This window comes from Manis pentadactyla, chromosome 14 (assembly GCF_030020395.1).
Source record: "Manis pentadactyla isolate mManPen7 chromosome 14, mManPen7.hap1, whole genome shotgun sequence".
In the NCBI taxonomy this organism is placed as follows: Eukaryota; Metazoa; Chordata; class Mammalia; order Pholidota; family Manidae; genus Manis; species Manis pentadactyla.
In genome coordinates this window covers 68,376,016-68,402,734 of record NC_080032.1, presented here as the reverse complement: position 1 = coordinate 68,402,734, position 26,719 = coordinate 68,376,016, and the positions used below count along the sequence as shown (strand labels likewise).

At 36.9% G+C, this 26,719-nt stretch overlaps 1 protein-coding gene across 2 annotated transcripts; it reads left to right on the top strand.

The window, feature by feature from the left end:
• The first annotated feature begins 1,836 nt into the window (after positions 1 to 1,836).
• Positions 1,837 to 21,846, top strand: LOC130680658 (natural killer cells antigen CD94-like). Of its 2 annotated transcripts, XM_057491715.1 has the most exons (9): positions 1,837 to 1,956; positions 3,071 to 3,117; positions 3,233 to 3,405; positions 16,333 to 16,422; positions 17,692 to 17,784; positions 17,929 to 17,991; positions 19,509 to 19,660; positions 20,513 to 20,616; positions 21,397 to 21,846. In XM_057491715.1, exons 4-9 carry the CDS (start codon positions 16,416 to 16,418, stop codon positions 21,557 to 21,559), a joined length of 582 nt encoding a protein of 193 aa, XP_057347698.1. In that variant the 5' UTR covers positions 1,837 to 1,956; positions 3,071 to 3,117; positions 3,233 to 3,405; positions 16,333 to 16,415; the 3' UTR covers positions 21,560 to 21,846. The 2 variants fall into 2 exon arrangements, with proteins under 2 accessions (XP_057347698.1, XP_057347699.1); XM_057491716.1 differs by lacking the exon at positions 1,837 to 1,956 and having other exon boundaries at positions 2,882 to 3,117.
• Positions 21,847 to 26,719: the final 4,873 nt, after the last annotated feature.

The window sequence follows — 26,719 nt, the reverse complement described above, 5'->3', positions numbered from 1 at the left end:
AGGTAGCCTTGAAATGGAGTCACAAATATTTGTATAAGAAGGAGGCAGACGGAGATTTGAGTACAGGAGGTTTTAGAAGGCCAAGTAATCCGGGGACTGGAGCCAGGAAGGTGAAGCCACAAGGCAGGGTCCCCCGCCGGAGAGGCCGGAAGGGGGAGGGGCAGAGCGCCCCTGCTGAAGCCTTAGAGGAGCCCCGGGGGGCCCTGGACCTCCAGCCTGGCAGGGGCGTGCAGGGCCTTCAGTTCAAGGGAATGGCCAGAACTAGACAGCAAACCAGCGAAGGCCACTGCCCGCGGCAGAGGAGCCGCAGCCACAGGGCTCCGCGGGCATTTCCCCGGGCTCAGCCCGCGTCACTGCCGAAACCCCGAGAAACGGCAAACACGCCCCTTTTTCTTTGCTATTTTCTCAGTCTGAACTCCGTTGAAGTTGGAAGGAGAGAATAATGTTACATTTGCACAGTAATAATTTTATCCTATAGAATTGGAACTTTGGTTGAAATCGTTGTGACTGAAAATAACTCAATTATCTGAGAACCACCTACATAATTGGAGACTCTGGGGAGGCCCAAAAAGAAAAAAACTACACAAGTTTAAACGAAATTGAGAGAAACCTTGACCTCCACTTACACAGGCAGTATGTGAAATATTTTAATTGTTTTGCTTATGTGAATAGGATTTTGAATTCTAAGTAACAATGATTAGCTTCCACATATAAGCTTTTTTATCTGACATCTGCTGAAAGTATCAAGAATCTGTCACTCTTCTGGTTTTAATCTTCCGGGTTTATCTTAGTGCTGTTGTTCATGTGAGAACCAAGCCCTCTGAATGTCACGTGTCTCCGTTCTGTTCATTGTACGTATCACAGCCACCATCTGATCCCTCCAGCAGACGCTATAGTCATGATCCATCGAGTGTTATATAATCATTAGACAGTTACCATAGAGATAGAGAATCCAATAAAAGCACACTTAATATAAAGGTTACTTGTAAGAATACATTTAATATAAGGAGTCATTTTAGATTTCGAGCTGCAGTTGTTGGTCCTGCGAAGGGCCTTCGGCCTCCTCCTCTGTTGTAGGGACTATTGTAAATCCTATGGAATGAGGTGCGCGCACATTCAGAAAGGGTCGTCCCAGGAGTCACACAGAGTGGGCCTGGCCGAGATGAGGGGGGGAGCCTGTGCGACCTTTGGCGGGGGTGGAAGGGGCTGTACAAACAGTGGCCAAGGCTTTGCTTGGGGAAGAGCAGGAAGGCTTCCTGCCTGGGGCACAGGGGATGACGGGAAGGGGGAGGGAGAGGAAAACAGGACCGGGCAGGGCGGCAAGGCAGTGGCAAAGAGTCTGGGTTTTACTGGAAGGAGGGAGGTGCATGGTGAGGGCCCAGGAGGTAAACAAAGCCCATGCCAGATCACAAGTGGGGGGAATTTAATACAGGAAAATATTTACCAAGCTGGCAGAGAGCCTGAGAAGACAAACAGGAGACAGAAGACAGCGATGAGTGAATCAGCAAGCTGGCACCATTTCCCGGGCTGGAGGTTCCCCCGAGCACATGGTGGCAACCGGGGCGCAGTGGGTGGTGCCGGGTGGGAGCTGGGAAGAGGAAGCCGCTGCTGCTTGGCTGGACTTAAAACCGCACAGCATGTGTAGCCCCAGCAGGAGGCAGAGCCGGAAGCAGAGAAAAAAAAGCAAATCACCAGGCTTCTCCCCTCTTCCTACCTTCCAAATGCCAAGCCAGTAGCTCCCGTTGGCTGCACCTGACTGGACGCTGATTGGCCGTGGAGACTGAAATGCATTTTGCAAGAAGCAGCACCCCGAGACATGAGCAGAGCAGGGGAAGGCCCAGGAGCAGGAAAGGATACGCCTGACAGAGTGGGAGAGACCGGATCTAACCGAGGCACAGAACCACAGCCTTTGGAGGATGATGCTCCTCGTACCCAGACCGGTGCCTTGTTAACACGGTATTCTTTGAGGAGAATCATTGAACCTGTCCTATATCTACGTGTCCATCTCTTTACTGTAACAGTAGGATCAGTAAGTTATCAATATGGACCCATGCGTGGAAGGGTCAGCAAGAAGGGAAGGGATTTTAGAAAAAAAGTTCTTGAAGAAAGAATTGAGTAGACTTTACTCCCTACGCTGACATGGGATATACAAGTCTACTTATCCACAGTGCTGAAAACCAAATATCTATAAATATTTTTATTAGTTTGGTTCTAAAACCTAAGCTAAGCTAACCCTGGTTTTTATATAATACATTTTGCTATGAAAACACAGATGTGATTAGTTATGGGCTGAAGCACCAAATTGTACCGGTATTGTTAATTTATGCATGTATATGCACATATTATATTGTAAAATACAAAATTGTGAACTTTAAAATACATTTCACCCCAAGGATTTTGGAGACAGAATTAGGGACTATATTTGTATCTTACATATCATTGTTCAGTTCTAAATGTTTAAAGACATAATGAGAGAGCACTTTAGGTAGAACAATCTCTGGTCTATTCTTGCTGTCTGTCTGTCTGTCTGTCTGTCTGTCTGTCTGTCTCTCTCTGTCTTTCTGGAGGCAGGGGAGGAGGCTGTACTGGTGCTGCCTGTGTACCATGCTAGCAATATCTCACGATATCCTGGACTAGAATAACATTTCCTTACTTTGAAAAGCACTTTACTACTATTTGTAAGGTAAGTTATTACCTTTAGATTGTGTTCTTGCTAAAACTGACATTTCAGGACAGTGTCTTGCTACAACCTGCTAAGCACGGGTGGCTTCTTTTAAAACTCAACACAATCATGACCTTCTGATTCACCTTTACTCCTGGCATTATTTTTACCATGTGCTCGCTTTCTTTTCCTGTCGTGTGAATTGGCTGTCCGTTTTGAAAACTTTGTTCCAATTACTGTTCAGTCGTGATTACAGTTCAGAAAGAACTCTGGGAGAAACAATTCCTTTCACAAGGTTTTGTATAAACAGACACCCTAATAATTTTTGTATAATATTATTTAATCATATAATATCCCCATAGCAGCCTAAGTGTTCTTTAGTGTTCTTACTTTCTCATTTTTTTCCAGCTACAAAATATGCTACCTCTAACCACTCTTATCAGAAGAAAATCCAGGTAAAAAAAGATCTCACGTAAAATACAGCTCTAGTGTTTACAGTCTAATCCACGCTTTTTGATTGTCATGTTAGTTTTCTCTGAGTTTGACTCTTCTGCCCTCCTCCCCTCTTAGTGGGTAAATGGTGCAGTGATTCTGAATTTAGTGTCGCTTCCTGTGGTCCTGTTTGCTCAAGTGATAATGACACAGACAACAGTTAGAAGTATAACGGTCACTACGTCCAGGCTCGCACACCTCACTTTTGGTCTCCTGTACACCTGCAGCTACAACTTCTGTTCCTTGACCAGGTAAACTGCTTCAGTCTCCAGTATCTTTTGTAGTAGCTTCTTGTTCTTTTTTATCAGGCATGCTGTTTCCTCTGCCTCATACCCATTCACCTCATGTCCAAGGTTGTATGGTCATATCAAGGCTAGTGTAGGTATTAAATGTTATTTCAAGCAGTAACAAGTTTGTGGTTGGAAATATTGTATCCTGTGCATGTACATGAAATGCATTGAGCTGATGACGAGGTCTGACCAAAAGGGCTAGGGCCAGATCAGAATCCAAACTTCCCTAGTAAAATTTAATCTCCAAACTACTAGAATGAATGGCCTCTGTCCTATGTCCTAGTGGTTTTGAGCACTTTCTAGGCATTAAGTGCTTTATAAGTTTACACATTAAGCCATTGTCACAACATATTTCTAATAAACTATGTAATTATATTTTACCTTTTAGTTGGTGGAAATGAATATTAAAGGGGTGCATAATCTACTACCCATGTTTATAGATCTAACAAAAAAACAGAATCACGCACTTGAAGCTACTGACTTTTGACAACACATTTAGCACATTGAAGGGAAGAGAAGGATTATCTGATCAGGATCCATTAGAATCTGGTTTTGACTGTTGGGTAGTTCACCTTTGCACTGCCATCTCATTTAGCTTTGTGCTGTTTTTCTAGATTCTCTGTGTACCTTGTTCTCATTAGATTATCCCACAGATGCCATAATTTTCATTTGCTGAGAAGTTGCATTGATTTCTACCTCAATTTATTTTTATGCATCATTCAATTTTTCATCAGTCTACTTATCACCTGATTCATTTATATGTACATTCACACGTTCATTCATTAAATAGATGGTTATTTTTAAATCTGCTATGGCTTAGGCATGGTTCTAGGAGCTGCAGACACAGAAGTCAACAAGACAGATAAAATCCCTGCTCCCGCTGTTTCTTTCCCTGGCAGGCCTGAGACAGACAAGCACAAGGCAGGCGCCGTTTTCCTCCCCTCCCTGTCTTTGCTGCACACCTGGAACTGTGTGCACAAAAGAGGTTATAGCAATTTCTTAATCTGAACACATTTTGTCTTTTTTGTGTATTTGTTTTCAGAACCAGGCCTGCCATAACTGCTTATATACAGTGTCCTTTATATAATGAACCTCATGATATTTTAGGTGCTTAAAAACTTTAGAGAGACCCATATGCAGTAATGGACACAGATTTGAGGTAGGATCAAAGAGCCTCTGGGAGAATGGAAAGGTAGGTCTGAGATCAGTACCGTTATTACACAGTTATTACTTATAAAGTACTTAGAAGAGTACATGACACATAATAAGGATTAGTTGGTGTTAGTTACATAAATACCTATATGCAAACATGCAAATTACTTAGAAAATTCTCTGGCTCAACTCTCAGACTTCTCACTGATAGGTTGCAAAAAATACGCAAATAGTAACAGAGCATTTTCTCTTTTGGTTCATGGTGCAATAAGCACACAAAATGTCAGAAACATTCGTTCCAGCAGTTTCTTTTGCAAATAGAGGCCAAATGGGCATTTTCTACACTAATGGGAAATATCTTTACTACAGATGTATGTAATTTCCAGCATCTCCGTGTAGGTTGTACATTTTTATCATTAGCAGTGGTGATGCCTTAGACAGAAATCAGCAATGCAGCGTTTGGTATCAGAGGTGATTGGAAATATCCCTTCAGCAGCCACTACAGGAGCTAATTGTAAAGAGGTCCAGAGACTTTACATGTTTGAGCACCTCCAATTTAGAAAAAGACTTGTTCTTTTTCTTTGAAAAATAAAAGCACATATATTGTTAGAGCTCTCCACCATTTTTTCTCACATAGTTTCAACCACCATGTTTACTGTGACCTTTAGTTAAAGTAGCTAACTGCTATGACAGAAAATGCTCCTGGGTAGAGGCTGGAAACTGTCTACTGTGTAGAAGCATTTTCTCAGCCTAGAGGAGCTCATGAACACACGCAAGGCAACTTTCTACATTTTATATCTTAACATAACAAAAAACCCCACATTTGTTAACATATTTATTTTTTTAACTATGTATATGCCTTTCACTGTCTTTAAGGTATTTTACAGCTCTGTAAACTATGAAAACTGATAGAATATTGTCAAACTCCAGCTCTTATTGACCATAAAGTATAACATCGCATGATTCTCTATTTGAGGGGTTATATTAGATTATCAGGATGGCTTAGGTTCTAGTTTGTTTCAGCTTTTCAGTAATTTAAAGTCTTATTTGTACTTTTATTATGGACATTATTACTTAATAGACTTTTATTGTAATAAAGTTAAAACACATTTAGAGGAGCTATCCATAACACCAAAATTAAAGTACATCAATGGGCCACTGTTCATTCAAAAGAAGAGAAATACTGAACTATCCTGATCCTTGAGTTTCCTTATTTCTTCACTGGTGTCCAGAAAAAAAAAAACCCCAAAACTGGTTTCCAAATCCAGACAGAACTGCACCGACCAAAGCGGAGTACTCTCTTCACCTCCTACTCCCCAGCTCCTGTGCTCTGACTGCTGTTCTCAGATCCTCACCTGCCTTGCACTGCTCCACCTCAGAATCTTGCTTTATTTTCCCTTATGCACCCTTTCATGTCCCCTCTACTGTCCATATTCTCTGGAACTGGAAAGTTTGAGAAACAGTATCCCCATTAGAGAGCACAAATACAACATGCATCCCCATTGAATGACTTCAAAAAATTTTTGTTTTCTAGGGAACAGTTAATTGTTGCAGAAAGGGAAATGGCCACAATGTGGGGGGAAACCCTTATTGTTTATCTGACATAAAGAAAACTCGAGACAACAGCAATCTACAGTATGCCACACTCTGTAATGCAAAGGGGGAATTGGTCATGTGTATTTTGCATCCCGTCCTATCTCTGGCATTTAACTTGTCCTCTTCATCTGATTATTAAGAATAAATTATAACACACCATCTCTCTTTTGTAGGTTAGCATAGTTTGCTCCAGGCTCTGTGATTTACAAGCATCATTTTATTTAGTCATCCCCCAAACCAATGACTTAAACATTATAATAATTATAAACTGTGAAATTCTGGCCTAGCAGTTGTTATTTATTTAATCACCAAGCTAGAAAGTGGTGGAGCTTGGCTTTGAATCCAGGTCATTCATATTCGAAGGCCAAGCCTATGAATCTGTGTTATTCATACTATGTGAATCACTATGCTGACTTAGACTAAATCAGTTCAATGAGAAATCTGAATGTAGAATTTTGCCTGCAATTAGTGCATCTAATTTCAGGAGAAAAATGAAAACAAAAATAGCTTGAAGCCATGAATTATACCTGACACAGTAGACCAAATGGGAGGAAAAACTTTTATCTCAAACTGTCATTGGCCCAGTTAGGACCACCATGTTTTCCTAAAAAGTATTTCTTGCCTTTTATAAAATAACATATACCTATTGACATTGCTGGCCTGGCTTATTATTTTATGCCATTCAATTATCCTTTCATTTCATTAAAATCTGAAAACAATGGTGAAGAGGGATGAACAGAAACAAAATTAAAGTCTAATACAAATTCATCTTTTACTTTTCCCATTTCCAAAAAGTTGGGTGTCAAATTTACAGTTAGCAAGCTATTAGTATTTTAAACATAATTGTAAATTTGGAGCTAAAAAATACTCAAAATGATATAAATTGATCTGTGAGAAAAAATCTATAGTAAACACTAATTTGTCACCCAAAATGTCATCTTGTAACCATTTGTTTTTTCTCCAATTTTTTTATATCTGTGATAAAGATTTTACCATTGACTTTTTTTCCCACTTACTAGTAAGTGTTTTTCTGAGTGTTAGGCTACTAAATGACCGTGAATCTAGCTCAAGTCAGATTCTGCCTGCTGTCTTCAACCTTTATAAATATGTGAATCTGAACAAAATCATATTGTTTTCCTATTGTACTATCTCCAACGGCTTTAGCTGTGCCAACCCCACATACCTCTCTGTGGTATGACTAGAGTCTGGGGCACCACGTGCATCCTACTCTTCATGAGTTTCCTTGACTTATGTCATATGTAATTGGTAGTGTTTGTCCTATTTCATTACTGGAAAGTGAGTTAGTGTCCAACGTGGGACAGGAACTGCTCTTTCCTGAAATAAGGCCTTTGTAAGTGGAACAAATGTTTTGCATCCACTTTGGAAGCAGGAAGCATCTCCTTTTGGAAGAAAAATGGTTAATATTCAGCAGAATGTGATGATCAATGATAGGGAGACCACTGGAATTATATCTTGGGACTACAGAATCATGAAGCAGAGGATCTAATGAAAAGTAAAGCCAGATAATAAATTTGCCTGAAGTCTCAGATATTGAAATAATTGGAGGAATCAACTAATAACCATGTTCACAAGGGAATAGATTAGTCTTTCTCCAACCATATAGATCTCTAGGGCAGAAACAGGACAAAGGGAACTCTGAAGGTTTATTTCAGGGCTTTACTTGGTAGCTGACTGAAGACTCCCATGTCCTTAGTGAGAAAAGGTCCACTTGAGCTAATGGCTAGACAGTGTAACCTGAACTATGTGCACTGTTATCACTGCCAGGATATTGGCAAGTTTAAAATACTTTGCTTGCATTTCACTGCATACTCCCCAGGTTCAGCTCACCAAGATGGATGAATGCCGTACATAACTGTATGGACATTAATTTGGAAACACTGTTGTATTTCAAGATGGCATCCATTCATGCACACCAGAATGGTCTCTCTCCTCCTATGTTTGCTAATGTTTGTCTATGTTTTCATTCTTTTCCTGTCCTGAATCTATGGGACACTGGCCCAGTTCTTATTTATGTACAGCCACTCTGCTGTATTTCCTGAAATTCTTGCACTGTTAGAATAGTGACTCAGGGTTGTGTTGAGCTCTTCAATCAGGGCAAAGGACAAATAGCCTTCCAGAAGCACATGACACATCTCTTCTAGAAGTATGTGACCATATCTGATCCTGGGAAGCAGGTATGGGGTCAAAGTGTGGATAATATTTCCTTTCTTTGTATTTCAGGTGTGGATAGGCCTTCCTAATAAGTCCTTTACCTCTTTTGCAGGCAATACTCCTGAGTGAAACCTTGTCATCCTTGCGGTTACTAATTTTAGTTCCTCATAAGACTATTTGTCTGTTTAGCTTAATGTAAAGTAAAAGTTGACCAAAGCTTAGAAATAAATCGACTATAGCCTCTCCCACCTTGGCAATCATCCCTTTTTATTTTTTGTAACTGATATTTTGTTATGAGTGGGGCATCAGAAAGTTGTTGGATATATTTGCTATCAAAAAGTGTGAGTACAGAAGTTGGACTCAAAATAACCAGGATAATAGAAGCAAATAATATACATTATTATATAATTATGCAAAGTGACTCTCTATATTTTACCTAGAGGTAGACAAAACTTAGCAAATCTTACCTCAGCAACTCTTAGCTAGTTGACTTTGAGCACATTTACTTGATAATCCTCTGCATCTTTATTTAAGAAATAGTACTATCAATAACAGGGCTTATAATGAGTAAATGAGGTAAATTATGCAAAATATCTAACAAATTTTGCAATGTAGTAAACCCCCAAATTGTCTGTTTTATAGATAATTATTAAATATAATATATATATTATGAAAATGTTGTCAATTTATAGGAAAATAAAATGCTAGGCATCATTATCATTGAGTCCAGTTGTATTTGAACCAACCATGATTTTTCTTTCTTTTTTGGTGGGGAGAGGCAAATCTGTGTACCACTTGAACTATTACTTATTTTTGTGTCAACTTGATTCACATTACAAACAAACAAATAACTAAATAAATATAGACTAGTTTTCTACTAAAAAGGTAGGGGAATTTTAAAACAGCCAAGATATGGAAGCAACCAAAGTGTCCATCGATAGGTGAATGGATAAAGAAGAGGTGGTACATATACCCAATGGAATATTATTCAGCCATAAAAAAGAAAGAAGTCTTGCCATTTGCAACAACATGGATGGACCTAGAGGGCATTATGCTAAGTGAAATAAGCTAGATGGAGAAAGACAAATACCATATGATTTTACTTATTCATAGAGTATAAAAATAAAACAAAACTAAACTAACAAAACAGCGGTAGACTCAGAGACACTGAAAAGTGACTGGTGGTTACCATGGGGGAGGGATGGGTGGGTAGATGGGATTAAGGGGCATAAAATCCCATACATAATATAAGTTGGTCACACGGTTGGATGTGCAGCATGGAGATTACAGTCAATGATTCTATGATTCTATAACATCTTCCTATGTTGACAGTTGGTAACTGCACTAGCTAGGGTGAGGGTTTAATGTGTGCAGCTGTTGAATCACCGTGTTGTGTACTTGAAATATAATACTGTATATCAACTATACTTCAATAAAAATTTTAAAAGATAGCCGTGGAATCAACTATAAAATTTTAACAATAATCCTCTTATATGACTCTCAGATTCATTTTAGACTACTAGATCTTGGAAATGTGTGTATTGATTGAGTCTCACTGGATGAGAATTTAGTGCAAAAGTTAAAAGGCAAATTCTCTAGACTGACAGGCTTTTACTGACTCAAATAATCTTCTGTTTGTGTACTGATGTGTCTTATCATTCTTAGGGGACCTTCTACTTCCCTTGTCTTTTCTTTATACCCCAATTTCATCAACAGATATGAACCACAGAGCTTTACAATGTAGATATTTTTTGTCTAAAGGTCAAGAAAGACGCTTAGTGCTATTTTGATGATGCTTAGTAAAAATACTTGAGCTTTAGACTTCAAGAAGTGACCAGTTTGTCACCTTCCTGTGTTATATCAGAGTGAGGACCCAAAGGGCCCCTCATGCTCACCACAGAGAAACTGTTTTGGGCCACGTGGGGGTTGACAAGCCGCAGCTGCAGTCAACAAGCTCTCTGCAGCTCTTACATGAGGTTCTTACTCTTAAGACTCATGTGTTGCGCTTTATTAGAAGAGATGTATTTAAAGGGCTGAAATTAAGAAATTTTGAAACGAATTTTACGTTTTCTCCACTCTGGTTTTATAAACCTCTCCCTACCCTAAGCAAGCAGAAAATGCCAATATTTTATCCAAAATACATGTTACCAATTAGGACACCATTATTTGAATGCTGCTTTTTCTGTGTGTTGACACCTCACTTTATAAACTAGCTATTTGAGTGTTTGGTGCTGGAAGAGATTTAAAAATACTCAGAATGTTCACACTGTTTTGTTTCTTTCATTTGAGTCTGTGTAAGCTATTCCTGAACCAGATGAAGAGTTGGTTTTATTGTTTGTTTATCTATTTATTTCTTTGATGGGGAAGGAGTTCCTCTGGTTGTTACTTTCTTTTTTTCTATTGAAGTGTATTGGCATTTCTAGCCTCACACAAAAAAGGGAAACTTGTGTAACATCTCTGGTTGATACCCATGATTGAATTTGCAACTATCAGTTAAAATTGCAACTGTAAAACGTCATCCTTGTGAAAACAACAGGCAGTGTCTGAAACCTGTAATATAGTTCCAAAGATATGGTGTAACATATCAGTCAAATCAAAACAATGTGTTGAATAACTGAAAATCAGCATGTCTACCAGTGGCAAATGTTTCCCCATTTGATTGGATTACAAAGCGATCGTCTCTGCTCCATAGGAATGGCCAGAGCAAGACCCATAAAGGACAATCCCAGTCACCTCTTAGGAAAGCTCCCTTGGTGTAACTGAATGACCAATAAGAAGCAGGCTACTGCATTTAAAATACTGTCAGGATCTTTGACTCTAGGTTAAGAATATTCAGAGGTGGGAGATTTTTAAATGATTTCCTATTGCTAGGTATACTTGTGTGGTCTTTACTAAGAAAGTATTGAACCTAACAGAGTTTCTGATGTATTAATAAATGTCTACAGCAGTAATATAGTGGGATGCCAAAATAATTCACTGAAATTCAATGTACTGATCCAGTTAATGTGCACTCATACACCTAATGAGACATTCACATTAAGTGCAAAAATAGGCATGTAATATATGCTCAGTAAATGTTAAGATTTTCCCCTGCTGAACCAACTCATTAAAATGGAAACTGAGAAATAAAGGAAAAGTTTCAGTCATTTGTTTTGCCTTTTCTTTAACAACCATACTTCAGAGTAACAAAAGAATTGGTAATTATTTTCTAGAATATAAAAATGGAAATTATATGATGATGGTTACACAATTTAGATATATGATAAACTTGCATAAAACAAGACATATATGTACACACACACACTGAAGCAAATGAGTGCATATAAAACTGGCAAAATCTAAATAAAACCTACGGATTGTACTAATGTCAATGTCTTGACTTTGATATTATATTTTACTTATATATTACCATGGGGAAAACTGAGTAAAAGGTACAAGGGAGCTCCCTGTACTGTATTATTTTTGCAACTTTCTGTCAACTATACTCATTTCTAAATAAAAAGTGAGAAAAGGACTCTCTTGTCCCCTCCTGGCGTGAGCCAGGAGCTCTGCCCTTTCACTTTATCTCCAAATAAAAGCCTGTACCTTGCTCTCCTAAAAAAAAAAGTGAAAAAAAAAGAGGTTAACAGAAGATGGTATATTTAGCCTCTTGGTATCAGCCCTAGGTATCTTCATTTCCATTTCCTTCTTATGTCTCAGCCACACTAATGGTTCTCTCACCAAAGTCAAATGCTGTTTATTCAACAACAAAAGGTGCACACCACATCAGAAATGGTAAATTCAGAGATGGTGGAAGTGCTAAATGTTTTCATATCAAAGCTCATGGAAGTCATTGCTCATCTGTTATAAAATTATTTCTTGCTGAATCTGGACATGAAGCTTTCTCAACACAGCACACCCAAAAAGGGACTCTAATTAATTACAATTGGTGCAGGAGAGATTCACTCTGATCTTTTCGCGGTGCTTCAAAGTGAACTTGCACCTGTAGATCAACGGTAGGCTTATTCATAAAGACCTATCTTAAGAAAATAAAAACAAAACCAAACAAAAAATATTGAAAGGTATCAACAATTTACCAACTTTCATCCTCCCAGAAGCTTAGCGCTTCAAATTTCCTTTAGATAAACTTTACTATTCATTTTGTTTCTATTCATTTTTCAAATAGTAAAGTTGACCCCACCCCCATATTTAAACTGGGGCCCAATTGATATAAACAATTGATGTGTCTTATCCACCAGCCAAAGTAATTGCTTTTAGCCTAGTCAGCTTCAATAAGATGGAGTTCTTGGGTGACTCTCACAAGATCTTGAAGAAAATAAGCTACACAAAAGTTTATGTTATATTGTTACAGTTATATAAATTTCAAGAACAGGCAAAACTGAAACTATAGTTCACATTAGAGGCCAAATGGTGTTAGCAGTCAAGACGTTGGTAATACCTGGAAGGAGAGAGGGAGCAGTAACTGTATGTTTAAATGAGGAAAGATTTTAGGGGTGCTGGAAATGTTTATTTTTTGTGGTGGTGGTTATATAGACATTGCCTCATAATTATTGTTTCATGCTTTTATTTTTAATTTGCACATCATATTTTACAAAAGTGAGAAGAGAATGCGTTTAATTTTTTCTCTTATTTAGGTTTTGATTTGAGGCATATCTGTAATCTATTTCTCACGTTACAGTAAATAACCACAGTTCTATATTTCCAAGTCCTATTTACCCTGTAGGATCAGGCTCAAATTTCAAATTTAATGAGTCTCTTCTTCATTTCTTTCTGAAGCCATCTCTTCCTCCTCCATGACTCTATTCTGCTCCACAGTGGATTGGGAACAGATTCAAGTGTTTGCTTCAGCACCTTTCTAATGAAGCAAAACTTTTGAGAGAGAGCTGGGGGTTCTGTGATTGTCAGAATTCCAGTGTATTTCAGGTCTAGAGTAGAGGTGAATCAATATTTTCTCAAATTAAGTATCACATGGTTCCCTTTGGGAGACATTGAAAAATACTGCAAATTAAGCTGAATACTTTTAATTTGATTTTTAGACATTGAAAGGACTTTTGAGAAAATTATCTGGGTAATACTTGTACCCTAAAATACTCATTATAAAACTGATGCGAGGTACCTTAACAAATTGCATGAATGGATAAAATTCAGGTTTTTAGAAAAAAGTTACTAAAAACTCTTAGGAAAATATACAATCAATAAAAATAGATCATTATTAAACAATAAAATACAGATACCTATGTTTATGTGAGAATGAAGTGGTCTTAATCATGAATAAAGTTTATGTATTCAATGTTCTTACCAGATGCGTGTCATTTAAATACACATATTAGGTTCATGTTTTGTGCTTTAAGTGATTAGAGACAAAATAAGCAGTCATAATTCTAATACATGGCTTCAATATAGAGTGAAATTTCATTGTTATCCATTATTTTCTTTAACAACCAATTAAAGTTCTTTGAATCATAATAATTTTAACTCACTTCTATCATGTTTTAAAATAACAGCTTTTTTCACATCTCCAAAATAATATGAGGAAACAATTTAGAGGTATGAATATAAAAATTAGTTCATCCTTTTAAGAAAGAAGCTCTTGCTATGGCTGCATTCAAAACCTGTGCTGACCGATCATACAAACTATAGAATGTACCCAGTGCTTTACTCACAAGTTGAATTCAGATGTCTTACATGGGATATCTAATTACTCAGGAAGTGTTATTTAACACATTCATGTTCTGACCTCTCCTAAGTTAGATGAATGCAGTTTGGTGGTGAATCATATTTCATAAGTGAATAAGGGAGTGGGCAAGACAGAGAAAAATGAGTCATGTGATTATTTTCTTATAAGATAAAATAATTTTGAGACTGATGGCATCATTTACTTAGTTCAAAATTCAAGGCATCCAGAGTTGCATAGGCAAAAATAAATTTATGAATCTTTGTGTCACTGGGGGCAGTTGGGTTTGTTTCCAATCAGGCATGTATGAACTGATGGGTCAGACATGTAGTACTTGTTTCTGAGAGGACGGCTCTGCTTTCTACATAATTGTCCAGTGTCTGGTACATTACAGTCACTGTCCATCAGCATCGTAAGATGCTATAGAGTCACTACTTGTCTTCTCTGTGCTGTACTTGTATATCTATCCCCGTGCCTCACCTATATTATGTGGGCTAATCATAATGCCCCTTATTCCCCTTCTCCCTCCCTTCCCACCCATCCTCCCCAGTCCCTTTCCCTTTGGTAACTGTGTCTATTCTTGGGTTCTGTGAGTCTGCTGCTATTTTGTTCCTTCAGTTTTTTTCTTTGTAGTTATACTCCACAAATGCGTGAAATCATTTGATACTTGTCTTTCTCTGCCTGGCTTATTTCACTGAGCATAATGTCCTCCAACTCCATCCAGGTTGTTGCAAATGGTAGGATTTATTTTCTTCTTATGGCTGAATAATATTCCATTGTGTAAATGTACCATATCTTCTTTATCCATTCATCTACTGATGGACACTTAGGTTGCTTTCATTTCTTGGCTGTCGTAAATAGTGCTGTGATAAACATTGGACCTCATGTATTTGATAAATCATGCTTATTTCACTATCTCTAGAAGACAGTGATATGTATCAGTATTTTATATCACATTACAATGTTTTATATATTGAAAGCATTTATTAAAAAAATTTTTATGCCTCTGTATAGAGGTAATTATTTCAAAAATTTCCTGATTTTAGTATTTTATTAACCTTTAGTCTCTTGTTTTGAAACTGTGCTTCACACATGATTGCTTCCAGATTTTCCCAGTATAAAAACAATTTGGGCCCCACTCATTAATAAATTGTATTTGCATGAAATCTGGATGAAGGAATTTTCATGTTTACATTCTCTGGTATATTTTATATTTTATACTTTAGCAATTTTGGTGGTTCAGTAAAAGCAGTCCTAAAGATGGAAAACTTCAACTTCATGGAGATTGAGAAACCAAACTATAGTCCTTTTTTGTTTTTCTTTTCTTCATTGATAAAAATACAGTAAAAATTATAATAATGAACTTATTAGTCAAATAAGGATAATGGAGCAGCTGTACAACATTGGAGAGTCAGTTTTGAAAGAAGCTTGTAAGGCTAGTGCATGAGGCACTGGAGCATGGGCTTGGACCAGCCGAGGCAGTCGTAGAGCACAGGTGTGCACGTGCGTGTACTTGGGGCAAAAATGAGAAGTCGCTCTGCTTCTTTCTTTTTGATCTTTGCCTTCCGTAGCTGGGTTCATGAGACACGGATCAGAAGAGCAGAATGAGACATGGAACTACCCACCAGTCTGTGCTAAAGAGAAGAAATGAAAACTAAAAATAAGTATATAGACACAGAAAGATAGGCTTGATTTGAAATATATTGCAATGTGTATTCTGGACAAGGCCTGGGTTTCAAACTTGAGGTCTTGGTCAAGTACTTAACTCTACTGTGCTTTAGTTTTCTCATTGGTAAGATGAGCATATTAACGTATCTTCATTATTAAGCCATTTTCAGAAATAAAACAGCTAACATATGTCAAGTGCTTTGAACTGCATTGGCACAAGGTAAATAACAAATATTTTTCATTATTAAAAGAGGACAATTCTATGTGGAATTGTCTATATGTCTATGTGTTATTGCACTAAGTAAATTTACCTTTGGTTTACCCATATTTTCCCCTATTCTCCAAATAATTTTTAAGGTGACTTTGATATTCAAACATTCAAAAAAAAAACAACCTCCTTCTCACCTTCTTTTGTGACAAAGTGTTCACATTACACAAAAAGAGTAAGAATTTCCTGTGTTGTGGTTCCGGAACATTTTAGAAGCTAGTGATTTTACTTTGTCTTGTTCATTGTGCACATCCATGTCTCACCATAGAAGACTCAAGAGCATTGTTTAAATGCACAATTTTTGTTTCTCTTTCTTTTTAAAACAAATTTCTCCATACACAACTTTTGGATTCTTTAGCCTCGAGCTCAGCTCTGTGACCCACCATTCTTGAACAAGACACAGAGTGCCTTACCTGCATCAGCACTGGACCAAGACTTCCCATGGCAGGTATGTGCAGCCCAGATCATAAAATTAATACATGTAAATAGCCAGAAAAGGTGTATCTCTGGGATATGGCTAATTCCAAGGTGGTGCTTTAACAAAGAAGCAGGCATTTTTAGACTTCCCACATGTCAGCACTTTCCATTTCTGACTTCATTCTGCAAATGAAAAGTGATTTTGTGAAGCTTTACCAATAGGCTTAAAGTGGCTTCTGACAGGGAGGGTTAGCTCTAAATTCTGAATGGAAACTGAATTTCCAGTGAAATTATGAGCAGCACCATGCTAGCATAGAAATAGATAGAGAATGTTGAATATTAACAACACAATGCTTAAAGGTGTGTTTTAAAAATATTACCATTTGTGTTGTGATATCCGCAAAACACCCAGATAAACAGTTTGACACACTGGGGTGTTGCTAATGACAACACCCTTTGGGAGCATGCTAATGTTAATGTTTAATCTCCTAATAATAAATTGTTTAGGGGAAATGTCTATAAGCAAGTCATTTTTGGTATGAGAACATGTAAAAAGCGGTTGCTTATATGTCAAAATTTAATGTACTGCGAAATGAACCCAGATCCCCAGAGTATTACCCATACATTCGTTGGAGAACCTTTCTTCACACCAGATTTAGAATGCTCCTATGTCTTCTTTCCATGTAAAAAGGCTACAAACCTTTGAACAGCTTGACATTTCTCAGAGCAGAGGATGCATTGAGATTAGCAGAAGGGCATATTCCTGCCAAGTAGTTTTCTGACAGTGGTAGAATGTGCTAAATGAAAGACTCTGGGCCTGGCAAACTGTCATTTGATTTCTGACTTGGATACTTACCAGCTTTGATATCTTGGGAAAATATTAGTGGATCCTAAGGTTTCTCACCTGCCTAATGGGAATATTATCTTGTGTTTTTGTTGAGAAAATAGAAGTAAATGTCATTTACATAAGCCCATAAAACAGGAATTGGTGCCTGTTAGATCTCTAAGCTTCTTTGCCAAATAAAACAATAGACGGTAAATTCACTTTGCTGAGACAGAGCTGGTAAAGAAGAAAACGTGTGGGTAAATCCCACTGACGAATAAAGTATGCCACATAAAAATGTTGGTTTGGGTGTAGTTTGGAATGGAGTGTCTTCATTTTCCAGTGTTTTACTGGCAAAGTGATCAGGTTATCAAACCAAAGAATTTTTAAGATTCTTTCTCAAAGTTTTTTGCTTTTAAGAACTTCAGCTTCTGTGTTTGTTCTTGAAGTTATCACTGGCACTCTCTTCCTTCACAGCTTCTCAGAGCACTCCTTGGAAATTGATCAGTGGCGTCTTAGGAGTAATGTGCCTTTTGTTGATGTCTACTTTGGCAATTTTGTTGAGAAATTGTAAGTTTTTCTAGGCAAGTCTATATACAAAGATCAAAGTTATGATGAAACCATTTAATAGTAAAAGTTTCATTTTATGAATGTGTAATATATTATTTCATATACCTGTGTCTAATAAAGTAAATTTCTGATCATTTCCTATAGCATTCACTAAAAAAAGTATTCAGCCAACATTGTCTCCAGGATCCACCATAGGTCTCCAGGGAGGTAGGTTCCAAATTTTGGAAAATCTTAAGAGTTGGTAGGGAATGAAATAGACAACTTTTTGCTTTTCTCACACAAAAGCATGATGGAATATTACACTTAGTAATATAAGTTTGCCTACTAATTGTGGACTAGGCACATTTCATTGTTCTCTAATGTAAAAATTATTAAATTGCCTAGACTTAAATTTATATATTTAAGTAAAAAGAAAAATGTTAGCAGAAGTGACATATATTTCCTGTATGAGTGCTCATGTTTATGTAACAAATGAAAAATAATTTGCCATAAATATATTACAGAGAATTCTAATTAGCTGTTTGCTTATAACCCCTACTTTCATATCTCCTTTATCTTTGCTTTTTCTTCTTCTATGACTCAGAATATAGTGCAGAGATTTCTGCAGTTCTAAACCCTATTAATCCAATGAAAGCCAGCTCTAAATCCAGTTTCTAATATGTATTTTTTCCAAATGCTATCCAAGATGTCTTAACATCTTCTGTAATTATGTGGAACTTCCTTTATTTCTTTTTCCTTGGCATTTTTCCAGCTTTACTGATACATAATTGACATATATTTTGTAAGTTTAAGGTGTACAAGTTGATATGATGCACATATATTGCAATATGATGAGCTAACCACACCATTAGCTAACACTTCCATCATGTCACATAATTACCTTTTTTTTTGCAGTGAGAACATTTAAGATCTACTCTCTTAGCAAATTTTAAGTGTATAAAACAGTGCTGTTAACTATAACCTCAATGCTGTGCATTAGATCCCCAGAACTTACTGATCTTCTTCTAATTGGAAGTTTAACCCTTTGACCTACATCTTCCCATTTCCCCCACCTCCAGCCCCTGCTAATCACCACTCTACTCAACAACCTGGTGTCCTTCATGAGGCAAAGATTTGAGTGTTTACCATGTGTCATGAGCTTTATCACCGAGGATAGTAAATATTTAAAACTCTATCACTGGGAAACCATATGACCAGATTTCCAGCTAATTGTTTTTATTCATCTTCATTTTGAAAATTAAAATATCCTAAAAACATATTAGAATTCTCCCAATGTACTGTGTATTTTCTGACTCAAGAAATATGTTAAAATACTCGCCTTTAAATATCTCTTTCATCTAGTTTATTCCTGTTTACACAGTAGAGCTCAAATTTGGGTCACTTCCCCAAAAAGGCTTTTCCAACCACCTCACATTATACTCTTCTATACAATGTTTTGACATACCGAATTTCTTGTGTATGCACACCCAAATTACCATTAACTATAAAAAATAAGTGATTGGAAACAATACAATTCTGACTCTACAATATAATCCCCAAGAAGAAAAACACCATGTCTGGCTTGGTCATGTGAGTATCCCCTGAACTGTGGTATAGGTAGTAGAGTCTCAAAGAGTATTTCATAGAAAAAAATGAATAAATAACAAATAATTTTTGAATGAGTGAATAGCATTGAAAAATAGAATCTCAATGTCAACAGTCATGTTTTATTTTTTTTCTCTTAGGCTCTGGCTGCTGTTCTTGCCATGAAAAGTGGATTGGGTACCAGTGCAACTGTTACTTCATTTCTAATGAATTAAAAAGTTGGGCAGAAAGTAGGAATTTCTGTTCTTCTCAGAATTCCAGTTTACTTCAGATGCAAAATGAAGATGAATTGGCATGTATTTAATTGTGGTTTCTCACATTTTCTTTGACCTATTGGTCAAAGAAAAATAGGCAAACATATTAAGTAAGCTGACTACTTTATTCATGCCTTTAATCAGATAGTAAATGGATGGTTATATGTGAATGAACAATTTATTGATTTCCTATACTTTGAAATAACCACTGTAAAATGTACATGAACTTTCTCAAAGATTTATAGTCTAGAGATAAAAATCATGATAGGTGCCAGATAAAGTACAAAAAACTTTTTAGAGAGAATTAAAAGATGAGATACTAGGTCATCATTTTTATTCAAAGAACCAACCAAACAACCTTGTAATTGTTAGTTCTTTAATTGAATTTACTATTTCTTTTGTAATTACATATCTTTTGTCATCACTCTGGGATATAATGTGGAATGAAAATGGAGAGTCTGATCACAAAAATTACCCAATTCTTAAGAAAAGGTGAAAAATTTATTGAGCTGCATGCATGCTAAGTATAGGATGAGTATGTTATATCCATGAAATCTGTCACTCAAGATTCTGATTTAGGATCAAATTTGATTGGCAATCTCCTGTGACGGAAGTGTTTCAAGAAATCTCCAGCTTCCTTTATACCATTTTTCATTCCTTGAAGGAATGATATTTTGTGGCATCTTTTTCTCTACTAATGGATGGGCCTGGTAAGTGAAAAAAAATATGAAGGAAGTGACCATACATACCTCTTCAGCTAGACGTTAAAATGATTTCAGTTCATGTGATTGAAAGGCTGAATCTGATGCTGACACTGGCTTTCTTAAAAGTACATTATTCCCAGAGTAGATTCTGATGAAATTAATCAGTTTGTTTCTGTTTCCAAGCAGCATTTTATGAACTCCAGTAAATATTTTTACTGGATTGGACTCCATTACAGTGAAGAACATAGCGTCTGGGTGTGGGAGAACGGCTCTGCTCTGTCCCGAGATCTGTAAGTTTCCAGCAGTCAAGGTCTTCTCTGTTCTTTATAAGTTTTTTTGTGGCTCTCGCCAGAGATGTACCGTCAAGAAGCACTAGATAAGAACCTGCCCTAGTGCATGAGAACAGAGTAAAGGGAATAGATACAACAGAGTAATGATTTTAGTCCCATCTAGAACATCAAAGTTCATGCTCAAGTGACATGACGTTAGTGTACTTCTGACCATAAAGGTGCCAAAGACATATGATTTTCTCTGCATTAGTGTAAACATTTGGGCATGTATGTGCAGACACTCACATTCCTGGAACTGGTCCAGGGAAAACTGTAAAGAAATCCATTATTTTCTCAGTATCCTCCCATATTTCAAATATGCTGGAGTTACTCCTATATGTTTATTTATAATCTTTGAATCTCATTTTCCTTCATAAACATGGGTTAGCATCATCATATAATGACAAATTTTATGCTCTGATTTGTATTCCTAGCCTAAATTAGTCCATCTTTAAACCAAATAGAAGCAAAGTATATCATATTGCAAAACCATTAATATTGATAGCAAAATTTTAAAAATCACTGGCTTCAATGTTCTTGACTATTGAGGTAATAACTTGAGTTATGAAGTATTGTGCTCTGAAATTGTGAAAGCTTGGCTATTTAATGAAAGCACTACAACTCAACAAGTGAATTTCTCATTCAAATGCTCTTAAAGGTTCTATTGCTTAATAAAAAAAAAAAACCATCCCTGAACATTCTTTTTTCCTTTTCCATACAACAATTTATTTTTCATTACAGATCTCCATTGTTTCGAACTGTAAATACAAAGAACTGCATTACATACAGTGCAAGCAAAAACGTTTTGGGTGAACCCTGCAAAAAAGAGCATCGTTTTATCTGTAAGCAACAGCTTTTTAAAGATGTTTCCAGGAGCGAGAAGGGTGCAATGAAGGTCCAGTAGTAATAAGAATGTACCTTTGCTTCTTACAGTATAGCTAATTATCTACTTCTGGTATCTGTAAAATGTTTCAAACTGTGTCTTATACAATTTTCATACATTTGAAACCACAAGTTTTAAAGTTGATGAAGTTTGTACACCTACACCTGAAATTATAAAGCATCAACAAAAGAATGTCATTAATGTTGACTTAATGCATGTGTTCACTGGTGAGTTTAGCATATTTGTATGCATCTATTTTTATACACTTTCTCTGCAGAAATTCAAATAAAACAATTCACACCAAATAATATGTATCAACATCATTTTATCTCTTTGTATGGCATGCCAAATTGGGAAATCCCATCTTCATCTCACTTTTCTGGAGTTAATTCTTTCTGGATATTTATATAGCTGTGTGTTTTCATGTAGACTTGAAAGTACCTCATGACGGTTTCCTAATGTGCATCATCCAGCTTCAGAGGGGAACACATTGTGTATCTTCTCTTGATACTCCTGAGTTCTGTAGAACAACTGCCCGTCTTTGGGCAAAGATATGGTTCCTGTGTAATTGCTTTCTGATTTTGAAAAGATAAAGGGAAACTAGGCCCAGATTATATGTTTACAAGACATTTCTTTACTCCACAGATTTCAGATTTTTCTTGCTTTATGCTTAACCATCAGTAAAAAATTCACTTACATGTGCACGGAAGATCTTAATCTCTAATCAACCCCACAGCCCTTTTCCTAAAACTTATGTGTCAAATATTGAACATTCCTCACCTCCTCCTGCTCCCGCTTTTGTGAGAGAGGGAGCGCTGCAAGTTATCGAGGGGTTTCTGAATGTGTCGAAAAAGGGATGGGAATACAGTAAGCTCCAATACCTGTGAGCTCGATGGGTTTTTCCCTACCTTACAGATATCAAAAGCCACTTCTCTTTTTTTAACTGTTGCTTATACATCTTAAGAAATTTATATTGACATCTCTATTTGCTTTAGTTTTATATTTCAATTAAATGATGATACTTAAGAACCTCAAATTGATTCTTAATATATAAAGAGCCAGGAAGAGGAAAGGATCTTGTTTATTTCTCAAAATGTAAATATAAAGAACTACAAACGAACTCTTCACATGTTTTGACCACAAGCCATGCTGGCAGTCAGAGCCAGGCCATCAGCGGATGCGTTCTCTGGGCAGCAGACACAGAAGCTGGGTTAACAGATGTGTACACAATCTCCTTTCTCAGTAACCGCACAAACTGGAGCAGGGCAGAGAAAGAGCGCAAAGAGGTGCCTGCTGGCCTCCCCAGTCCCTAGAGGATTTCGGTCAGCCCCTAAAAATGCGTTTAGTGGAAGCTGCCTCTCAGAGCACACTAACGAAGATAAGCTGATTTAGGCTGCTTTCACAGAAAGACTAGGGGTGTGTTTCAGTGTGCTGCCTCTTTATTTTAACTTTTTATATTAACTCTTTAATTTTCTCTCTCTTCGTTGATATTCTTAGTTTGCTCATGCATTGTTCTCCTGACCTTAGGTTTTTTTTTTTTTGATGGTTATTTTGAATTATCTGACAGGTTGATCATACAACTCCATTTCATTAGTTCCATTTCTGGTGATGTATCATGTTCCTTTATTTGGAACATATTTCCCTGTCTCTTCACTTTCATTCACTCTCTTTGTTGGTGTCTGTACATTAGACAAAAGAGCCACTTCTCCAAGTCTTCATAGACCAGCTTCATATAGAAGACCCTCACCAACCAGCCTGGCCACAGATCCTGGGGGTCTCTCCAACCTTTGGACTAGTTCAGTCCACTCTCTCTGTGCTCGGTGGCCCCTAGTCATCTAGAACATGCCAGTTCTTGTTTTGACACAAGGGAGATGGGAGCCAGTTCCTCAGGAAGCTCCCATACAAGTTGGATCATCAGATGCTCTTTCCACTCTTCCCTCCCCAGAGAGAAGTTGGGAGCTGTGGATGTTTGTCCACTCACTCTGCTGGGCCAGGAGAGGGTCTATGGTGCTATGGAAACTCCTATCCCACGCTGTCATCTTTTTCTCACTGGTACCAGGCAATCAGACCCTGCTGGGTCCCACTGACACTCCAAGAAAAGCTAGACAGAACCCAGTCCTTTGACTATCTGCCTGAAAAGTTGGGGCATTGGATATACACTCCATTTCTCTTCCTCTCAAGGAGGAAGCTGGAGTTCTCACTCTGTGATGGACTAGGTGGAAGGGATAGTGGGGCTATGGTGACTACCAGCCCACACCACTGTCACTGTGCTTCACTGGCCCCTAGTGGTTGCGTAATGCCAAGCGCCATCAGCATTCTGAAACAGGCTACACAGAATCTAGCTGGGAATTTCCTCCTGATGCATGACATCGTGCAGGAGTAGAGATTAGGCAAGAGGATGTCTCAATTCACCAGTATTGAAGTGGATAGTTTTCACCCAGAGTGTGGAAACTTCTCAATTTGTTTCAGAATTTCCCACAAAGGAAGGTGTCCTTGAATTATTATTGAATTGGTGTCTTTGTGATGGGAATTAGGGTTAAGGGCTTCCTATCCTGCCATCTTGTTAATGTCATTCTGCCAACACTGTTTTCTTAGAAGTATAAATAAAAATAAACAGATTTATAATTTATGTATATGTACCTATTTACAGCCTCAAGTGATACTAAATAGAGATATTTATTCACTCTATTTCTAAAATACATTTAAATAAGACTTGGTTTGCAATCAAATGCAATATAACTGGATTTTAAATTTACAAAAATATTACTATGTGCAAGTGGATTCATCTCATCACTGAGAAAGCCATTGCCATTGTAAACAATGCCATAAAACATTTTCATATAGTGAACCTTCAATGTTTTCTAATCTTTATGCTGAGGTTTTCTGAACCCTACTCTTTGAGATGCTTCTAGATACTATAAAGCTTATACTGACAAATATAATGTGATACTCTTCCTCTGTATGTTTTTACTTGATTCAACATTAAAAAGAACTGCATTTTTTCAGCCATTATGGTCTACAGCTGTTTATTCAAACACTAAATACATGAAACAGAGGGGCTACAAGAAGGCAAAAGCATATACAGAGAATAAAATCATCTCAGGTAAACATTTTAGAATGTTATTCTCTGAGAATTCATGAGTCTTCCATACAAGTTTTTACTAATTAAGTGTATGAAATAGATTTCAGAGTAAGGATCTAAAAGATAGGACACATTAATAAATATACTAGCTAAACTCCCATGTTCACATTGCAAACATGGTCACCTGACTCCAAATATTCCTGCATCTCTCCCCCAATCCATAAAATTAATAAAGAAAGCAAATAAAACCACACAAGACCCATGTCTTTTCAACATCTCCAGAGACACATAGTATCACAACCTTCAAATTTTCTGTACGTAGTTAAAATAAATTTTAACAGAGCCTTTGCTCCAGCCCGTTACCTAAGGCCTGTGGTACAGGGGAGAGGGGTTAGTCCTTGTAATATTCTACGAAGAAGAAAGGAAGAGAGGGCATAGATCAAGCACAGACATAATCAATCCAGGAGGATAAAACTGCAATAATAAATTCCAAAATGCCTAATACGGTCTGGGATTTGGTAGTTTCTAACACTGGAAAAGGGGTTTGCAATGTAAGACAAATGAGAGACCTGGAAAAGCATTTTTTCCTGTGGAAGAGGCAGATAATAAAGAAGGGGTGGTGTGTCTTTTACATGGGAGTATGAAAGTAAAGAAATAATTTGAAGGACTTAAGGATCCTGAAGAAATGAAAGAGAAAAAAGACATGCCTTCCCCTCTCCCTCCTCCAGTCAACCCCATCCACAAAGGAAACTGCACAGATAGGGCAGAACTGACAGAAGAGGGAGCTCTCCAACTAGGCGGCTTGACCATGACATCAGTAGGAATAGAAAAAACGAAACCCATTTACATAAAACCCGTTTAACAATACAAGGATGTGAATACAGGATTTTCTACCTACAAAAAGTTATCCACCTAAAAAAGGAAACAGCCACAAGACTGAAGAAAACTATAACACAACACTGTAAATGAGATTAGATATCCTTACACTGTAATAAAAAGAACAGGAATGGAAAAAAAAGCTGAAATGAAGAAGGGATGGAGTGAGCTCAAGAAATTAATACAAGGTTAAAAGTAAAAAGATAAATATTGATAAGGCAAAGAAAGCTGGGGTTGGAATCTTGACACAAATATGTTACTATGGAGATTAAATTTATCCAGTAACAGTGCTTATTTATATATTATAAAAATTATAGGAGCTGCAAGAATACACAGTAACACTTTAATGAAAGGTGACTTTAACAGGTCACTCTCAGAAATGACAGAAAATTTGGACAAAAAATAATTTATAGATGATCCAAATAATATAGTCAGTATGGTAGATATTTTGGATATATGTTAATTACTACAAACGGATAAGGGAAAATATGATTTCTTTACAAATGCACCTGAAATATCCACAAAAATTGAATATATAAAACTCTTGAAGAAAAATAAAATGTAAGGATACTACCTTAACTGTAGTTTATAAATATAAAGTTTATAAATATACTTATGTATGTATATGTATATGTATATATGCATATGTATGTAGGTATGTGTGAGTATTCTAAAACCAGAATTTTACTTTGCAGAAAATATTGAGGTAGTCCCTTAGAGTCAGGAAAATGGCATTGTGCCAATTACCTCCACTACTTACTAACATTGTTCTGGTGTTGTTAGCCAATGTAACTAGGCCAGAAAAAATGAATAGAAAGATAAAAATGGGGGAAAAATGCTGTATTTGTATGTGTATGATAATATATCTAACAGTCAAGATAAGCCTAAATTTACTAATAAGAAATTCAGTATGTTAGCAAATTGTAAAATTCATATGTAAAATAAATAGCTTTCATCTACTCAATAAAACCAGTTACAAGACATATTGGATGTAAAGCCTTATTTACAGTAATGATAAATAAGACGGAATATTTGGAAATAAACTGAAAAAGGTCTATTCCAAGTTTGTATGAAAAAATGTAAAACATTCCTGGAAGATGAAAAATAGACTTTTAAGCAGGTAAAAACATCTTCTGATTTGGGTCAGGACCTTTTCTTAAGTCAGTTTATAAATTTGAAGTGATCCCATTAAAAATCCGAAGATGACAGATCTGGGCACTGAA